At 40.5% G+C, this 18,304-nt stretch overlaps 1 protein-coding gene across 2 annotated transcripts in view; it reads left to right on the top strand.

Annotated features, from left to right (window-relative positions):
- Positions 1-18,304, top strand: part of TMPRSS7 (transmembrane serine protease 7) — a 45,154-nt gene that overhangs the window by 10,948 nt on the left and 15,902 nt on the right. Inside the window, exons 1-8 of one of the 2 annotated variants that reach the window (XM_061134129.1) lie at positions 46-63; positions 1,304-1,371; positions 2,630-2,823; positions 4,327-4,365; positions 5,109-5,337; positions 6,799-6,929; positions 9,341-9,453; positions 16,600-16,706. In XM_061134129.1, the coding sequence (XP_060990112.1) occupies positions 46-63; positions 1,304-1,371; positions 2,630-2,823; positions 4,327-4,365; positions 5,109-5,337; positions 6,799-6,929; positions 9,341-9,453; positions 16,600-16,706 (899 nt within the window). Of the gene's footprint in view, positions 1-45; positions 64-1,303; positions 1,372-2,629; positions 2,824-4,326; positions 4,366-5,108; positions 5,338-6,798; positions 6,930-9,340; positions 9,454-16,599; positions 16,707-18,304 lie in introns of those variants that run through there. The other variant, XM_061134128.1, reaches the window with a different exon arrangement.

Consider the following 18,304-nt stretch of genomic DNA (forward strand, 5'->3'; position numbering starts at 1 on the left):
ACCATCTCCCAGAGCTTGTTCAAACTCACGTCCATTGAGTTGGTAATGCCATCCAACCATTTTGTCCTCTGTTTTCCCCTTCTCCTGCCTTCAACCTTTCCCAGCATCAGGGTCTTCTCTAACGAATTGGTTCTTCACATCAGGTAGCCAAAGTATTGGAGTTTCAGCTTCAGCATTAGTCCTTCCAATGAATATTCAGGATTGATTTCCTTCAGGATTGACTGGTTTGATCTCCTTGCTGTCCAAGGGACTCTGAGGAGTCTTCTCCAACACCACAGTTCAAAAGCATCAATTCTTCGGCACTCAGCCTTCTTTATGGTCCAACTCTCACATCCATACATGACTACTGGAAAAACCATAACTTTGACTAGATGGACATTTGTTGGCAAAGTAATGTCTCTGCTTTTTAATATGCTGTATAGGTTGGTCATAGCTTTTCTTTCAAGGAGCAAGTATCTTTTAATTTCATGGCTGCAGTCACTATGTGCAGTGATTTTGGAGACCAAGAAAATAAAGTCCATTACTGTTTCCATTGTTTCCCCATCCATTTGCCATGAAGTAATAGAACCAGATGCCATAATCTTAGTTTTTCAAATGTTGCGTTTTAAGCCAGCTTTTCCACTCTCCTCTTTCACCTTCATCAAGAGAATCTGGTAGGTTAGGTAGGTGATTTTGCTACTATGTAGGAAGGGGAATACAGGGAAAGACTTGGTAGAAGAAATTGGTTTTAGAAATGCTAAGTAAGGGCACACCATGCCAGTTGATTGAAGTAGCTCACTTTTTGAGATCCATTTATGGTGTTAAAAAAAAAAAAATCCTAAAAACTAGAGAGTTCTGAAGGGAGATGTAAGACCCTACCATGGGTACTACTCGCCCTCTAGTGGCTAACTTAGGAATGTGTCCTTGAGAATATACATTTTTCCATGGTGTACGTTGATAGAAGAGATTGGGTCAAACACTTTGAAAATGTGCTTAAAGGAATTTTACTCATTGTGGGGAAAATTTACTATTGGAGTAGCATAATTCTGAAGTTAGGCTTGATTAGGGTGTCTAAAGACAGCAATAAATGAATAAAGGTAGCTGATTAATTTTAACCAACAGCAGAATGACAGTAACTCTGATACAGGAAGTAATAAATTATTTTAGTTCAAAGAATAATGCATGGGTTTGGGATTAGAAGCCTTTAGTTTGAGCCTGGCTTTTCTCCTTGCTAACTGTCAGAGCTTGGACATATAGAATGCTGGGTACTGTGCAAGGAAGCCGAGTTTGAAAGACTTCAGACATCTCTGTTATTCTTTTGCAGATAAACCTGGTTTATACAGCATCTGCCTTCTCCAGATCTTACCGGCAGTCTGTGGTTGCGGACGTCAGGTGCAGAGCCCCTGCTTCGGGACTTCTAGGGTCACTGCTGTGAATGCTCACAGCGGTGTGGACGGGCCGCAGTCACATCATTTTCAGTAACTTCTTGGAGACAGTTGTGTGTTAATACCCTTGTAGCACAATTGTGACCCAGATCTTTGTCAGGCTGAGTTTTTCTCTTCATTTACCAAAACTCACTAGGAACTCCCCTGGAGAAGGAAATGGCAACCCACTCCAGTATTTTTGCTGGGAAAATCCCGTGGACAGAGGAGCCTGCTGGGCCACAGTCCATGGGGTCACAAAGAGCCGAACATGCCTGAGAGACGGAACACACACAAACACCAGAATTAACTTGGAGCTCTGCGCTAGTGCTGCTAGGCAAAACGGCCACAAACACGTCCACTATTGTTAGGGGAAGGCAAAAATAAAACACTGATCAATGTATTTCAAAATATGCTCAGTAAAAAACTAGTTGCTAGAAATCTTCTGAGAAAAAAGGCACCCCATGGTCAAATGAGTTTTAGGAAAATGTGTGTGCTGTGGACTGTATCTGCATTCCCCTACCTCCACTATATCTGCAGAGATTCACAATTCATTCTGGCAGATTAAAGGCACTGAGAAAGTCTTGTAGTAAAGCAATTTGTTTCCTTCCCTTCACTTTCCATTTCCCAAAATATGTGCGGTAGAACACTATCTTATGTTTTTTTTTTTTTTTCATAAAACATGAGAATATTTATGTCTTAGGAGATTCTGCTCCAAGAGCAAACTGAAGCAGGAGCAGCTACATGAAAACCAAATTAGGCTTGAATTCTAGGTTTGTTACTCAAGAGCTGTATGATTTCAAGCTGACCCTCATTTCTTCACGTGTAAAGTTGGAGGAGTAATAGGACCTTCCTCACAGGGTTAATGGGATAAAGCAGATTTAGCACTGTGTCTAAAGATCCTGAGGTATCAAGCGTTCTAACTGCTGTTATTTGTAATGGCAGTGAACACTGATTGATACTCATAGAAACAGTGTATTCTCCATGGAGATGCAAAATATACTAACAGTTCTAGATTTGAACCCAGAGCAAGAATACATGTATCAAGATGTCTTTCTTTCTAAATTCCCATAAAAGTGGCCAATGGCTTCCTAAAGAAGGAAGTTATGTTTAGTTGAAGGGAGTGCTCGTTGGCTTCACCTTGAATTTATCGGTTGGGTCACTGGCTCCTTACGAATGTCTACTTCCTAAGAGGTATATCCCTGAACTTCCTTCTCTTTTCACTGTAGCAGTAACAACAAAGGTGGCCTCCTTGTCCACTTTTGGCTTGTATTTGTCATGCCTCACGCCAAGGGCCACATCTTCTGTGAGGACTGTGTGGCTGCCATCCTGAAGGACTCCATCCAGACAAGCATCATAAACCGGACCTCTGTGGGGAACCTGCAGGGTCTGGCTGTGGACATGGACTCTGTGGTTCTAAATGGTGATTATCGGGTAATTCTCCTTCAAGCTCTCCTTCCAGCAGTACTCTTGATGTTGTTTTATCGTAAGCAATGTTGTCACGAAGTACAGTCTTCCTTCTGTGTCCATGGACTCTGCATTCATGGATTCAACCAACCATGGATTGAAAATATTCAGAAAAAAAAATCCAGAAAGTTATAAAAAGCAAAACTTGAATTTGCTGCAGGCTGGCACATTTACACAGCATTTATGTTGGATCAGCCACTATGAGTAATCTCGAGATGATCCGAAGTGTACAGCAGGATGTGCACGGATTTTAATGCAAGTACTGTTCCACTTTATGCAAAGGACTTGAGTGTCCTTGGATTTTGGTGTCCTTGGGGGTGGGGGTGGGTAGCCTTGGATCCAGTTCCTGGTGGATACTGAGGAATGACTGTATTCTTTTCCACAATCTAAGTGGAACAAGATTAACTAAAGACTCTGGAGCTACATTGATTTAAAAAGTTGCTAAATGTTGTATACAGTGATTAGACAATAGAATTGGGGTCAAATATATTTATGAAATTGAATTTATTAAAGTATATTCCCTATGGGGCTTCCACAGTGGCTCACTGGGAGAGAACTTGCCTGTCAATGAGGAGATGTGGATTCAACCCCTGCGTCTGGAAGATCCCCTGGAGAAGGAAATGGCAACCCGCTCCAGTATTCTTGCCTGGAAAATCCCATGGACAGAGGAGCCTGGCAGGCTATAGTCCACGGGGTCGCAAAAGAGTCAGATAGGACTGAGTGACTGAACAAGCAGCTCTTCTCTGTACATAATTTGGCTTCAGGCACCTTCAAACCAAGGCTCCAGGGGACAAAGTCCTGAAGAAGGAAAGGTTTTTCTGAGGTTTACTTTCCTTGTTTCTTCCTTCGTTCAGACAGAACTGTGTTCTATAGTGTGTTCCAGTGCTCCAAAATGGCCTGCTCCACAGCACAGTCAAGATGCAAACTCCATCACTTGTCTTAACAGAGAAGTGGTTTAATTATCGTTTAATCCCAAATTTATGCATCTTTCTATTTTGATTTAAATGAGATAGATATAAGTGGGCATATAGTAGGTAGATGAAAAATAGAATAAGTAATGAATAAATGGAAAAATTTCTAGTGGAAAATTCTGTACCACATATACTATTTCAGATGCAAAACCAGTTATTTTCATATTTTGTTGGTGTTTTTTTTGGTCGCAAAAAGTGTTTAAAGCTTGTTACTACAGATGATTTGAAGCATAAAAGTAAAGAGAATAGTTTAATGAACTCTTACACCCTTTATTCAGCTTCAACTATCAACTCATTATTTTTCTATTTGATCTCTAAATACCTAAATGACCTCCTTTAACCCTTCCAGGATTATTTTAAAGCAGATCTCAGATATACTGATTGCTTTTAAATGACTGAAAATATTTTTACTAAGCAAAATTCTGACAAACTGATTTCTGGGACTGACAGTTTTGTTTTTTTTTTTCCTATGTGCTTTTTCATTGCAGCTGGTCTTCGGTCAGACTACTCTTCAACCACAGGATCTGGTAAACTATATCTGTGATTTCTTCCCTGCCCTTCCTCCCCCTACCCATGTCCCTACCTACAAATCTATATCCTGTCTGACTGTAACTTTCCTGTTAAAGGTATTTGTTAGTGTTCTTTCAGTTGCAAGTGACAGATGGATACTCAAGCTAGGTTAGGCATGAAAGAAACTTGATTCACTCATATAACTGGGACAGACACAGAGCATGTTGGCTGCAAGCGTGATTGGGTCCAGGTTCTAAGATAAAATACCATCAGGACTCCGCATTTCTGCTTTCTTCTGTTGAGGCTCCATCAGGCGGTTCTTCCAGGGTGGTGGTGTAAATGGCCACCAGCAGATCCAAGCTTATAATTTATCAGTTTAGCAACCATGATGGAAAAAAAAGAAAACCTCACCTATATTTCATGATAGTTCCTGCAGAAGTCCTGGCACTGAGTCTCATTGTCTCAAATTGGCTGACATGCCCTCTCCCGAACCAGCTTCTTTGGCTCTGATTGGTCAGTCTGGATTGTGTGCTCACTTCTGGATCTAGGGGTGAGTTTAACCCCAACCAAACCATGTGGAGGATGGTTTCTCAAAGTAAAATCTAGGGACTGCTATCAGAAGAGATGAGAGTGGATTCTAGGCTGGCAAAAGCAGCAGATATTCTCCATGTGAGCTCTTTTGTTGTTTATTTTTTATAAAGATTTCTAGAAAAATCATTCCTAAAACAAAACAAAGCAAAACCAAGTGCTGTCTCCGCAGACAAAGGCTGCTCCCAAGACTTCTACGCAGATCACCTGTCTCTCCGCTACCCTCTGGAGATTTCAACAACCTCAGGGAGGCTGATGTGCCACTTCAAGCTGGTGGCCTTAGTGGGCCATCTGATCCGACTCTCGGTAGAGTCTGTCCAGATTGAAGCTGACAACTGTGTCACCGACTCCCTGACCATTTACGACTCTCTCTTGCCAATCCGGAGCACCATCTTGTACAGGTATGATGCAGGCACTCTAGTTGGCGAGTGTAAAGAGTTTTTATAATCTCTCCTTTTGCAATGTCTGGGTTGCCCTTGGATTTTCCTTTAACCATTTTTGTGTATGTTCATGAGGTCAGAGATTGCCCTATGCCTTAGTGAGTGCCCCGTGGATTAGCCAGAGCCTATCAGACACAACGTTTCTTTTCACTTAAGAGCATACAACAGGCAAAATCAGTACAGTGGGAACTTTGCTCAACAGTTTTGATATATAACAGATTTCTGGGGGGTGGGGAACCTTAATTTTACTTCATTACAGTCACAGCAAAGGCCATTGTTTCAATAGAATATTTAAATATGCTCTCCTCCAGGGGATCTTCCTGACTCAGGGATTCAACTCACACCTCTATTGGTGTCTCCTGCATTGGCAGGTGGGTTCTTCACCACTAGAGCCACCTGGGAAGCCCGTTTGAATAAATATTCTATTATGATTACATAGCTGTAGAAAAATAAAATTTTTCCTTTTTATAAAGATAACACAATGTTCATTGTGAAAGTGAGGTCAATCAGAGAAAACAATGTCAATTATTTTGCATTTCCATTACCCAGAAAAAATAAGCATTATATTTTTGCATACATTCTTTCATTCATACATGTACATTATTCTACACGTATATACATATACATATCTTAGTATTTTTTACTTACTAGTAGACATCTTTTTGTGAGTGCTGAATAGTTTGATAACCTAGTAATGTCAGTTAGGCTTTATTAAGAATTTGTTATTTTTACTCATTGAGCTAAAAGACATACAAATTATCTTATCATTTTAATAATGTTTATGTATATATAGAATAATATTTTTGTAAGTGTTATTTCTTCATATTTTGGTGGTGAATGAACATGTTAAAAATTCAGTGTCTAAAAATTTGTAATGAAAAGTATTTGTGACTAATTCTCATCCCTCAATCATTGTTATTGGTTTCTTTTCACTATTCCCAGACACAATTAGTCATCATCTCATTTAATCCCCATCACAATGCTATGAGGAGTATACTATTATTATTACTGCCATTTCAGAGTTGTGAAACTGGCGTTTATGAAGAATTGGTTACTTCATTGCTCAGTTAAGTGACGGAGCTAAGTTTTGAACCCGGTTTTCCCTGGTGAAGAGCTGATGAATTTTGCCATTAAATACCCTTCGGGTATACCTTGTTTGCCCTCAGGAGGGTCCAGTGACAGCCATCCAGGAGAATTCTTCAGTAGTCCCTGGACAAAAGTTTCTGTGTCTGTATCAGCTCCGCTCCCTCTGCAGGGCCCTGTGGAAACTAACTGATGAAGACCTGGCTGGCAAAGTCCCAGATGTAAGAATTAGCTTACATCTGCAGCTGGCCCCAGAAATGTGCAGAATTAGTGGTGGACGAAGGTCCAGCACTCAACAACCTGTTATTTATGTGCTTTTGTTTTGTTATCTGGTTTCAGAATTTGTGAACCTGCAAGAACATTAAAGTCATTTGTTTCTACAAATAATCTCATGTTGGTGACATTTAAGTCTCCTCAGGTATGGAGGCTATCAGGAATTCGGGCATATTTTGAGGTCATTCCAGAACAAAGTAAGTCTTTCCCAGTTGAAAAAAGTTATGAGAAATAGTTGTTTTGATAAGATATTCCAGTCATATCTCTCTTGAGGCTGTGTTGTAATACTAGTTGAGACCCTGAGTCAGGGTCTGGTCAGAAGAGGGAGATCTCATTAGCTATTCTAACAGAGAGGATTTAATATAAAGAACTGTTAGCTTAGTGTAGAGGTGTGAAAATGGGTATCTCAAAAGGCCAAAAAAAAAAAAAAAAATACCGTAAAAACACGAAAACAAAAAGACTGTAAGTTATCATGGATGTAACACATGGAGGAAGCAACTACTACTGGTAGAGTTGGAGGAACAAATAAAAGCAATTGGAATGATTACAGTTTAGCACTTGGAGGAGGGGGTCTGTGGAATGGCCCTTGAGGAGGGGGTCCTGCCTAGCTGGTGTTCATGTCTATGATTTCGGAGGCAAGTGTTCATTAACTTGGGACCCAGGCCTTTGAGGGCAGGGTGCCTGACAGCTGAGCTGGCATCTTTGAGGGAGACACAATAAAGTGGAAGCTGGAAAACAGCTAACAAGATTGATTCTGCTACAAGAAGCAGGAGAACCTGCAGGGTGAAGCAGCATTACTGGGGTGACACTCCCAGAAATAAGAAACAGAAGCAAGTCTCCCCTCCAGATTTCTAGCCTCTGTTTAGCACCCCTTACTGGCAGAGCCTGTGTGCTTGCCTGCTAAGTCACTTCAGTCGTGTCCGACTCTTTGTAACCCTATGGGCTGTAGCCCTCTAATCTCTTCTGTCCTTGGGATTCTCTAGGCAAGAATACTGGAGTGGGTTGTCACGCCCTCTCTAGGGGATCTTCCTGACCCAGGGATCGAACCCGCATCTCTCAGGTCTCCTACATTGGCAGGTGGGTTTTTACCACTAGTGCCACCTGGGAAGCCCTCTGGCAGAGTCTATCAGGGGGTAACAGAGAGAAGTTTGCAGAGTCCCAGACCAGTCTTGCGAAGCAGAGAGGGATGGGTTTGGAGCTGAGGGACAATAGCTCAGCAGAGCACATCTTTTGTGAATTCTCTTTTACAGTAATGCACATGAGTGCCAGGATTCCCAGGTTGTGCTAGTGTTAAAGAACTTGCCTGCCAGTGCAGGAGACACAAGAGATGTGGGTTTGATCCCTGGGCTGGGAAGGTCCCCTGCCGGAGGACATGACAACCCATCCCAGTCTTCTTGCCTGGAGAATCCCATGAACAGAGGAGCCTGGTAGGCTACAGTCCACAGGGTCGCAAAGAGTCGGACACGGCTGAAGTGACTTAGCACGCATGCACACAAGTGCCATCCTAGAAGGTGCTTGTGATGCAAAACCCAGAGGTTTTCTAGTGAGCAAAATGTGACCTTTCTCTTCATTCTTCTCTTTTTGACTTGGGTTGAAATAGTCAAACAGAACAGGATGAAAAGAGCCTTCACTGAAACGCTCATGTTTTTGTAACTTGGTTGCCTCAGAAACTGCTCAGATCTTAACAGGTCAGGTTTTGCTGACTTCTTTATGAACATCAACAGAAAGATCAGGATGGGAGGTAGGGGAAAGGAGAGAAGAGGATTTGGCTTAAATAGATGGTGAGAGCTACAGATCCATCAATGTTTTGGGGCAGTGGCTCATTTTGATAAATTTTTACAAAACCGAATGTAAACTTAATTTGTTGAACAAAATTGAACTAGATATTTGAGATATTGTTGCTTTGAAAGTTATCTGTAACTCCAAAGGTTAAAAAAAGAATTATAACAGAAATATGGTACTGGAATTTGTCTGTTCACTCAAAATATACTTATTGAATGTCTGTTGTATGACAGAAACTACTTAGGTGTTAGGGAAATAATAAGAGAAATAGATTAAAAAAATCAGTGCTCTCAGGCAGCTTATATTCCAGCAGAAAGATGACTATATCAGTAAGAATAGACATTTAGATCGTCTTAAAGAAGATCTTAAAGTTCTTAAAGACATGTTTACATAACATGTTATGTAAACTGGGTATACTCTTGAATAACAAATACACACTAACGTGAACAAAATTAATTCAGAACTTTAGAAATATATATATATAGTGCTGTATGTCAATATATACATACAGGGTTAATATTTTAATCATAGCTCAATAAAACTGGAAGAAAAAATATATTTAAACCATGTTTTTTAAAGAAAGGAATAGCATCCTATAGCATCCTGTAACCAAAATAAATTATTTGAAAATAAGTATAGACTTTGAACAGTATAATAGCTATGTATCCTAGGGTACTATTTTTTTTTTTAAAAAGTAGCTTAAATTTCAAAGATAAGCATTTATTGATCAAGAAAATGTGTATTTATAGTTAAAGAAATGTATGCTATCTATTTCTCATAATTTCACAACTGCAAATCACTATGTGTTACTGGATATTTTTTTCAGAATGTGAAAACACAGTGTTGGTCAAAGAAATCACTGGTTTTGAAGGGAAAATTTCAAGTCCATATTATCCAAGCTACTATCCTCCGAAATGCAAGTGTACCTGGAAATTTCAGGTAGCCTAGTTTTACCACTATCTTAGAAAAATATTGTTATCCTATTCTTAGTAGCAATTTATCTCTGAATTTAATTATACTGAATGTTTAAATTATTGAAAAGAATGTAGTTTTATAATATTTAAGCCTTATTAAAATATTTTACCTACAACATGCAAGTTTGGTGTAATTTCAACTTGTTACCCACAAATTAATTGCTGTTTGCAACCTGGAGCTTATTTGTCTAGTTTCTTGTTCTGTTTGTACTTAAAAATGCAGGCTTCCCTGGTGGCTCAGATGGTAAAGAATCTGCCTGCAATGTGGGAGACCAAAGTTTGATCCCTGGGTTGGGAAGATTCCCTGGAGAAGAGAATGGCTACCCTCTCAAGTATTCCAGGGGCTTCCCTGGTGGCTCAGATTAAAAGATGCAAAGACATTATTATAGGATCAAGCAACTTATTTTATTATGATAGAGCTCATTTATTATTAATTTTTAATTACTTCATCAGCAAGAATAATTTAAAAAATAAAAATTGAATTAAGCAAGAAATGGCAACCCACTCCAGTATTCTTGCCTGGGGAATCCAATGGACAGAGGAGCCTGGCAGGCTACAGTCCATGGGGTTGCAAAAAGTCAGACACGATTTAGTGATTAAAACAAACAAAAAACATATATATCATTGTATAAACAAATAAGTTCAAGTTTATATGAAATACATACACCTCCTTCTAGTGCTATACAGGGAGTCCCTGGTTTTTGTTTGTTTCTCTGTTTGTTTTTAAAATCTCAGTCTGTTACCTGTTTTTCCTTCTTCAACTTAATGTTCATGTCAAGGGAGATGGGGCAAGGTGTCACCTTCGCTCTCCCCGCATGTGCATATGAAGTCATTCTTGGGAGACCATGAGATGTAGATATTGTATGTAAGCGGCAAGCCCTGTCTAGTTTGTATTCATTCAGCATGTTGTTATTAAATGTCTGCTGTGTGTCAGGCAGTATTCTGGACACTCAGATCCATGAAGTCTGACAAACACACACACACACAAGCTCTGCTCTCGTGGCATTCACTATAAAGCAGAGGGAGACAGGTGACAAATAAACAAGTTAAATGTGTAGAGGTCCATATAGTCAAAGCTATGGCTTTTCCAGTAGTCATGTGCAGATGTGAGAGTTGGACATAAAGAAGCCTGGCACTTCAGAATCAATGCTTTGGGATTGTGGTGCTGGAGAAGACTCTTGAGAGTCCCTTGGACTGCAAGGAAATCAAACCAGTCAATCCTAAAGGAAAACAACCCTGAATATTCATTTTAAGGACTGATGCTGAAGCTCCAATACTTTGGCCACCTGATGCAAAGAACCGACTCCTTTGAAAAGACTCTGATGCTGGGAAAGATTGAAGGCCAAAGGAGAAGAAGGTGGCAGAGGATAAAACAGTTGGATGGCATCACCAACTCAATGGATATGAGTCTGAGCAAACTTCAGGAGATGGTGAAGGACAGGGAGGCCTGGTGTGCTGCAGGCCATGGACTTGCAAAGAATCGGACATAACCAAGCAACTGAACAACAGCAACAAAAATGTGTATAGTGCATTCCACGATGGTAGAATGCTGTGGAGAATGAAGCTGGGGAGGGGCTTTGTAGTGGAGTGGGGGTCGGGGTATGAAAGGTAGAAAGTCAGGGATTTGTTGTCTGAAATAGGATGGTCAGGGAAGGCCTCACTGCCAAGGGGACATTTGCACAGAACCCTGAGACACAAGGGAACTAAACTGGTGTGGGCCGAGGGCAACAGTGCTGCCGGCAGAGGGGAAAGCTGACGCAGAGGCTCCCAGGCAGGAGCCTGCTGACTGCACGTGTCGGGTGTGTGCAAGGTCATAACTGTTAAATATGGAAATAATTTTATTATACCCAAATCTGTACTTGGTGTCAATGTCTTGCCAGCATGCATCCTTAAATTATTTTTTAATCATTATCATAAACATTTAAAATATATTTAAGACATAAAGGTGCTGAACTCTGGCTTACTGTCAGATTTTCCGTGCCTCACGGAAGCAGAAGCTCAGAGCCTCAGGTGGCTAGCTAGTATGAAGGTGGGGGAGGTGGGAAGAGTGGAAGAGAATATGAGAAGGGTTGGGGAAAGAGACATCAAATATGTCTCTTCAATCTCCTCAATGAACAGTTATCTTCTTTATAATATCTAGAACAAGAAAGGGGCTTCCCAGGTGGCGCTAGTGGTGAAGAATTTGCCTGTCAATGTAGGAGACGCAGGAGACACAAGAGATGCAGTTTCCACCCCTGGGTCGAGAAGATTCCCTGGAGTAGGAAATGGCAACCCGCTCCAGTATTCTTGCCTGGGAAATCCCATGGACAGAGGAGCTGGGAGGGCTATAGTCCCTGGAACTGCAAAGGGTCAGACATGACTGCGTGACTAAACACACAGAACAGGAAAGACTCCATTCCTAAAACCTCCAGGCGATTTTGAAATCCCTTTCGAGATAAAACAACTATTGATCCCACGTATAACTTAAAAGTTCCTAAACATTACTGTGATTAAGCTTTAGTTTAAGGTATAAATAAAAATATCCAATCACTTTCTGTTTCACAGAATCAAGGGTTAGAAACACTGAATAAAAGGAAATCTTTAAAAGGAAAAGAGCCTGGGGGTGGGAAATGGGAAATGAGAGACAGGAAATACTGGGGACAGACTTCGGGGATGACGCCATTCCCCAGAGATCAAGGTCAGTTGTTCTCAGCATGAAGGTTAAATAAAGCTGTTCCTTCCTTGGAAAGCTTTGAGCAGCCACCAATAGCTGCATGAGAACATGTTTCTGAATGGAAATCCTGTAAAAAATAATTTGTCACCTGCAAAATAACTTTGTATTTATTAAAAATGATTAAGAACCAGATGACTTAAGTAACAAAAATACTGACTCAAGTCATGATAAACCTTTTTTACGCAAAAGTTACTTATGTTATCCACAGTCCTTCTTAATGCCTGGTTCAATTTTCAAATCTACTGAAGAACAATCAATTCCCTTCGCCAACTCACTTTCAGCTGAGTTTTTAAGGTCTTATTTATCTGAGAAAGTTTAACTCTTGCTCCATCTTAAAGCCCATCTGATTCTTCTCCCAAGCTCTCTTGTTCATTCTGTAAACATTTGTAGAATGTCTGCTACATGTCAGGCACTGTACCTGTACAGGGTTGCCTAGTAGCAAGGTGACCAAAGTCCTTGGCAGAGCTTGCAGACTACAGAGGAGGAAGATATTAAATCAGAAAAACCAAAAAAGAACTTTGAGATTATAATATGTTGTCTACTTTTGTTTAGGGTGCTTAGTGGCATGGACTTTTTGTGACCCCATGGGTTGTAGCCCACTAGTCTCTCTGTCCATGGGATTTTCCAGGCAAGAATACTGGAGTGGGTTGCCCTGTCCTTCTCCAGGGGATCTTTCCGACCCAGGGATGGAACCCACGTCTCTTATGTCCCACTGGTGCCACCTGGAAAGCCCCACTTTTGTCTAGTACTTTAGTGCTTTCAGCACAAATACATTTTGCTCTTCAAAATGTAGCTCTGATGTAGGATAGATACTCTAGTTATGGTTTACAGATAAGAAAACAGAAATGGAGGCAAACCATTTGCCAGAAGCCACTCCAGTAGCGAGCAATCCATGTGGAATTAAAAGGAATCATACTTCCTCCATAAATAAATTCGGCAGCCCCTCCTTTTCTGGGCTAAAGAAGGCAGAAAGACCCTAAAGAAGGCAGAAAGCCAAAGAACTGATGCCCTCAAACTGTGCTGCTGGAGAAGACTCCTAAAAGTCCCTTGAACAGCAAGGAGATCAAACTATTCAATCTTAAGGGAGAGCAACCCTGAATATTCACTGGAAGGACTGCTAAAGCTGAAGCTCCAGTATTTTGGTCATCTGATGCAAATAGACAACTCATCGGAAAAGTCCCTGATGCTGGGAAAGGTCGAGGGCAGAAGGAGAAGAGAGTGTCAGCGATGAGACGGCTAGATGGTATCACTGATGCAATGAACATGAACTTGGGCAAACTCTGGGAGATGGTGAGGGACAGGCAGCCCTAGCGTGCTGCGTTCCATGGGATTGCAAAGAGTAGGACATAACTGAGCAAGTGAACACAACAACAACGAAGATGTTCAACTTCCCTGTGTGTCGGCAATCACTTATCTGAACATTCACCTCCCTCTCTCTTCTGTTCCCTGCCCCCCAAAATAATCAGTTTTGTTTTAGAGTCTCAGAAGCAAAGAAAGGAGCTGTCTTTTGAGTTGTTTTACCACAAATGTAATCAGCCCAACACCTTATACAATTAGGTATGTTCTACCAGACATAAGCAGGGATCACCATGGGCCATGGGAGTTCACCTCCTCAGATCAGATGGGATTCCCAGAATGAAGCCTCTCTTCCATGCTTCTGTGGCAAGCATCTTTGCTGCAGAATTCTCCAGTGTTCATCTGAAGTTCATCTGAGCTGTGTGTACACAACCGTTGGAAAGCTAGGGGTGATTGAAGATAAGGCATGTCCTGCATTCTGTCATCATCTTTGACTAGAGAAATATTTAAATACAGCAGGTCCAGATCAGACTTCCTCCCCTTAGTTGGTTAAAGGTCACAAAGCAAAGGCAGGGGCTGGGCAATGGGAACAGAGTATAGAACGTAGAAGGAGATAGCGTGCTTAGTAGATTTTTCCTATTTCTTATCCATTTCTCAAAAATAGCTTGCAATGCTTTGTCAAAATGCACCTTGTCCCTCCGTTTACATCAGAGTGATATCACTAGTGCCTCTTGTTAATCTGAGTATGAAAGCGGAAAGTGTGCCCTGCTGTGTCAGTGGGATCAGCGTGCAAGGGGACATATTTCCTTCCCCTGCAGACAGGCTTTGTGCTGGGGAGGGGGTAGTGGTGCCTATAAATCCATTTTTGTTTCAGTGCCCTGGAACTCAGTGAAAATGCCTAAGCGAGTTTCTTGGTGGAGGATTACACTGGAATATGTTCTTATGACATACAATTTAATTGATTCCTTGAAGAGTTTACTGTCTCTCAATTTGCATCTTTTTTTTTTTTTTTAGTATAGAGAAAGTCAGATGACGAGTGGAAAAAATGTGATATGTGTTTTCATTAGTCTTATGGTGAATAAAAAACAACCCTGTTCCTTTTGAGTTCCCAACACGGATCTCTAGTTGGGACTAAGAAAAAGGAGGCCTTCAGAGACATGCAGGACTAGTTTGGACATGCAGGATTAGTTCATTTCTTAACCTTGGGAAAGTTACTTGTCTTTGGTTAGTTTAGATTTCTTCTTCTGTAGGATGGGTATCATACTACCTGCCTAACGGTGATGTTGTGACATTTAAATCAGAAACATAAAGTACCCAACTCATTCCCTCTCAAAAGTAGGCTAAGGGGGAAAATCTACATTTAAACACACATTAGAAAGAAGCACACCACACAGCAAAGAAACTGTAACATGAAATATGACATAATTGAAAAACCAAATGTCTGTCAGAGAAATAACAATGGACAAAATTCATATGTTAGAAGAACAAGACAGTAAGATTGAATCACAAAATATTACCTAAAACTTAACTATATGCTGTTTTTATTTTTTTTAATTTATTTTTTTATGCTGTTTTTAAAAGACAAAATGAATTTAAAAGGTGATTTAATAAAGCTGAAAATAAAACTAGGCAGTTATACCAGACCACATAATCAATAAGAAAGCAGGGATCTCAACCTTAACACCAGACAATACTGAAATCAGGGCATTCAGTGAGAAAAGGAAGGCAATCTACAGTGATAAAGAGGGCAATCCACATAAGGATCTAAGTACTACAAGTATTTATGCACCAAAGGACATAGTGTTATTACTTGTAAAACTTACAGGAAGTACGAAGAGAAGTGGAGAGTGCTTCAGTAAGAGGTTTTCCTTTTTCTTGGCTCATTACAGAGGCAGCGGGGGCAGGGGTCAACAAATAAGGCTAGGAAGAGTATTAAATCATACAAATAATAAGTTTGGTAATATATGTATAAACAGAAATTACCCTCCGTTTCAAACTGACCTTGGAGACTTCATACATTTGATCACAACAAAATTCTTGGTAAACTAAAAAGTTAAAAGCTACATTGCAATAAATAATCTCTTATCTAACTTGGATAGAATTAAAACTTGAAAATGCTGCTGCTGCTAAGTTGCTTCAGTTGTGTCCAACTCTGTGCGACCCCATAGACAGCAGCCCACCAGGCTCCCCCATCCCTGGGATTCTCCAGGCAAGAACTCTGGAGTGGATTGCCATTTCTTTCTCCAATGCATGAAAGGGAAAAGTGAAAGTGAAGTTGCTTAGTCGTGTCCGACTCTTAGTGACTCCATGGACTGCAACGTACCAGGCTCCTCCATCCATGGGATTTTCCAGGCAAGAGTACTGGAGTGGGTTGCCATTGCCTTCTCCAACTTGAAAATAAGGAGGCCAAAATTCTACTCCCTAAAATGTGAGAACTCTGTCTTAATCTCTGAATCAAAGTGAACATAAAACAAGCATTGTGGCATATCAGATGTGATGTATGTGCGTAGCATTCAATGCCACAACAAGGCCAGTTGCATTGTGTGTGTGTGTGTGTGTGTTCACTTGTGCATGTACCAAATAGGTAACTGCTTCTCTTATTTAATCTTTTCTGAGAATAGGGATGACTCATTTACTGCCTTCCAAAATACTAAGGTTTAATAGAGGATATTGATTCATTCTTCCTTTTTCTAAAGAATCAGAATAGTGTCTTAAATAAACTATGTCATTATTGTATTTAGGGAGGACAGTGTGTATACTTGCTAACAAGTGGGTGTTTTCAAAGTTGAGCTCATTTACTAGGAGGAAGCAGAAATGTAGAGATGAACTAATGCATCTACTCCAGGTCACCTGGGTCATCACACTGCTGCCTCACAGCGGCTCCCTAAGCCCTGGGTGGTTCACGTCCGTCTCTCATTTTCTCCTTAGGTAGGTTTGTTCAGGGGGACTGGTCTACTTCACCAAGTGCCACAGGGCACAAGGAATAAACTCCTTTAAAACAGCAAGCCCAGGGAGTGAGTTCTGAGTAACAAAATCTTAGTCTGAAACATATTCTTCAATTGAGTCATTTTTCTGACACTGACTTACCTTTGTTTTTCATAGTCTCCCCTCTCAACTCTTGGCATAGCATTGAAATTCCATAACTATTCAATAACCAAGAAGAGTATGAGAGGCTGTGACCATGGATGGTGGGAAATTAATGAGCACATGTAAGTGTTTACGGTATGTGAAGAATTTAATGAAAAGCCTTGTCCAGAAGTTCAAAGCCTTGGATTCCTTTTCTCCAAAGAGTTTTCACTTTGCTATTTACAGACAGGGGAACAGAAAATACAGGAGTTAAGTAATTTTCTCTCGGTTGCTCAGCTCGTAAAAGATTAAGCCAGGATTCATAAATCCCTGTTTCCATCACTGCTCCATGCTGTTGAGATATGGATATACATACTCCGTACTTCACAAAAATAATTGGCAGATAAACCATTGCAGTCCTGAAAGAAAATAGTAAAGAGAAGCCTTGGTGATTATAAAAGCTAGAAACCGTGAGCCAATTCTGTGCAGTAGGAGAAAGAAACTGAGAGAAATCTAGGTGTCTGGGCTTCTTGAATTGACCTAGTAGGTCCTCACTCTTTCCCTTACTTCATTCTTTAGCTGTTCCTACTGTTTATATGCTTCTAAAGTTATAATAGGTCTCATATCTTAAAAAATTACAGGATGCCCTGTTTTTGCCAACTAGCTTCTCAGTTTACTTTAAGGATCCTTGTGAAATTAGCCTGAGAAATCCATTTGCTGACTCTTTGCTTCTTGTTCTTCCATGAATGAAACCTTCCCTTCCTATATGATTTTCCTGAGCAAACTTCTTCGATTTTCTTTAGACTCTTAGATGACTTTCTAGGAGACCCAGATTTGATACCTGGGTCAGGAAGATCCCCTGGAGGAGGAAATGGCTACCCACTCCAGCATTCTTGCCTGGAGAATCCCACGGACAGAGGAGCCTGATGAACTAAAGGCCATGGAGTCACATAGAGTCAGACACTACTGAGCGACTAACACTTTTACTTTCATTTTCTGCTTGTTTTAAAGGCTTTCTTGGATCCATTATTAATGTGTGGCCTGTACTCCTTTGGAAAGTATTTTTGAATCAAGAGTCTATTATGTAGGAGGCAGAAGACCTAGGTTCAAGTTGCAGCCCTGTTATTTAGTAGCTATATTAACTAGGACAAATTATTTAATTGCTTTGATTGTCAGTCTGTAAAATGAGGTAATAAGGTGGAGTTTTTCGGTAAGCATTCAGTGAAATGATGCTTATCATACATCAAAATATATTAACTATGATTAATATGACTAAGATTGCTAAGGAAAAGACATCAGATGCATGAATACTTTGGAATATGCCCCAAGGCTTTAAAGATACAGCATTTTGGTATTTAATCAGAGGTCCAGAACACAAATCTTTACAAATCTTTTGTAAGCTTATATGCTTAAAGGAGCGCTTTGAAAATGGGATACTTCCCCCACCTAAGTAACAACCCCTACCACCCACGATGTATTGCTGCCAAAACATGGACAGTTTCCTCCCACAAACTGGGAAAGCTCTCTGCCCTCAATACTTCTCCTGAAGGGCCAGTTCCTCCCCTTGTCTTGTGGGTTGGTGAAATCCTATCAGATTCTTTGATGCTAGCAGTACCCAAAGGATTTTAAATGCCAGCCCTTTTCATTATCAGTTCTTTTCATCAGAAAGGCTCTAATTGAACTTATTTCTGACACTTTGCTGCTAAGTAGCCTAAAGGCTTTGGATCTAGAGTAGGGACGG

The sequence above is a fragment of the Dama dama genome, chromosome 31 (assembly GCF_033118175.1).
Source record: "Dama dama isolate Ldn47 chromosome 31, ASM3311817v1, whole genome shotgun sequence".
NCBI lineage: Eukaryota > Metazoa > Chordata > Mammalia > Artiodactyla > Cervidae > Dama > Dama dama.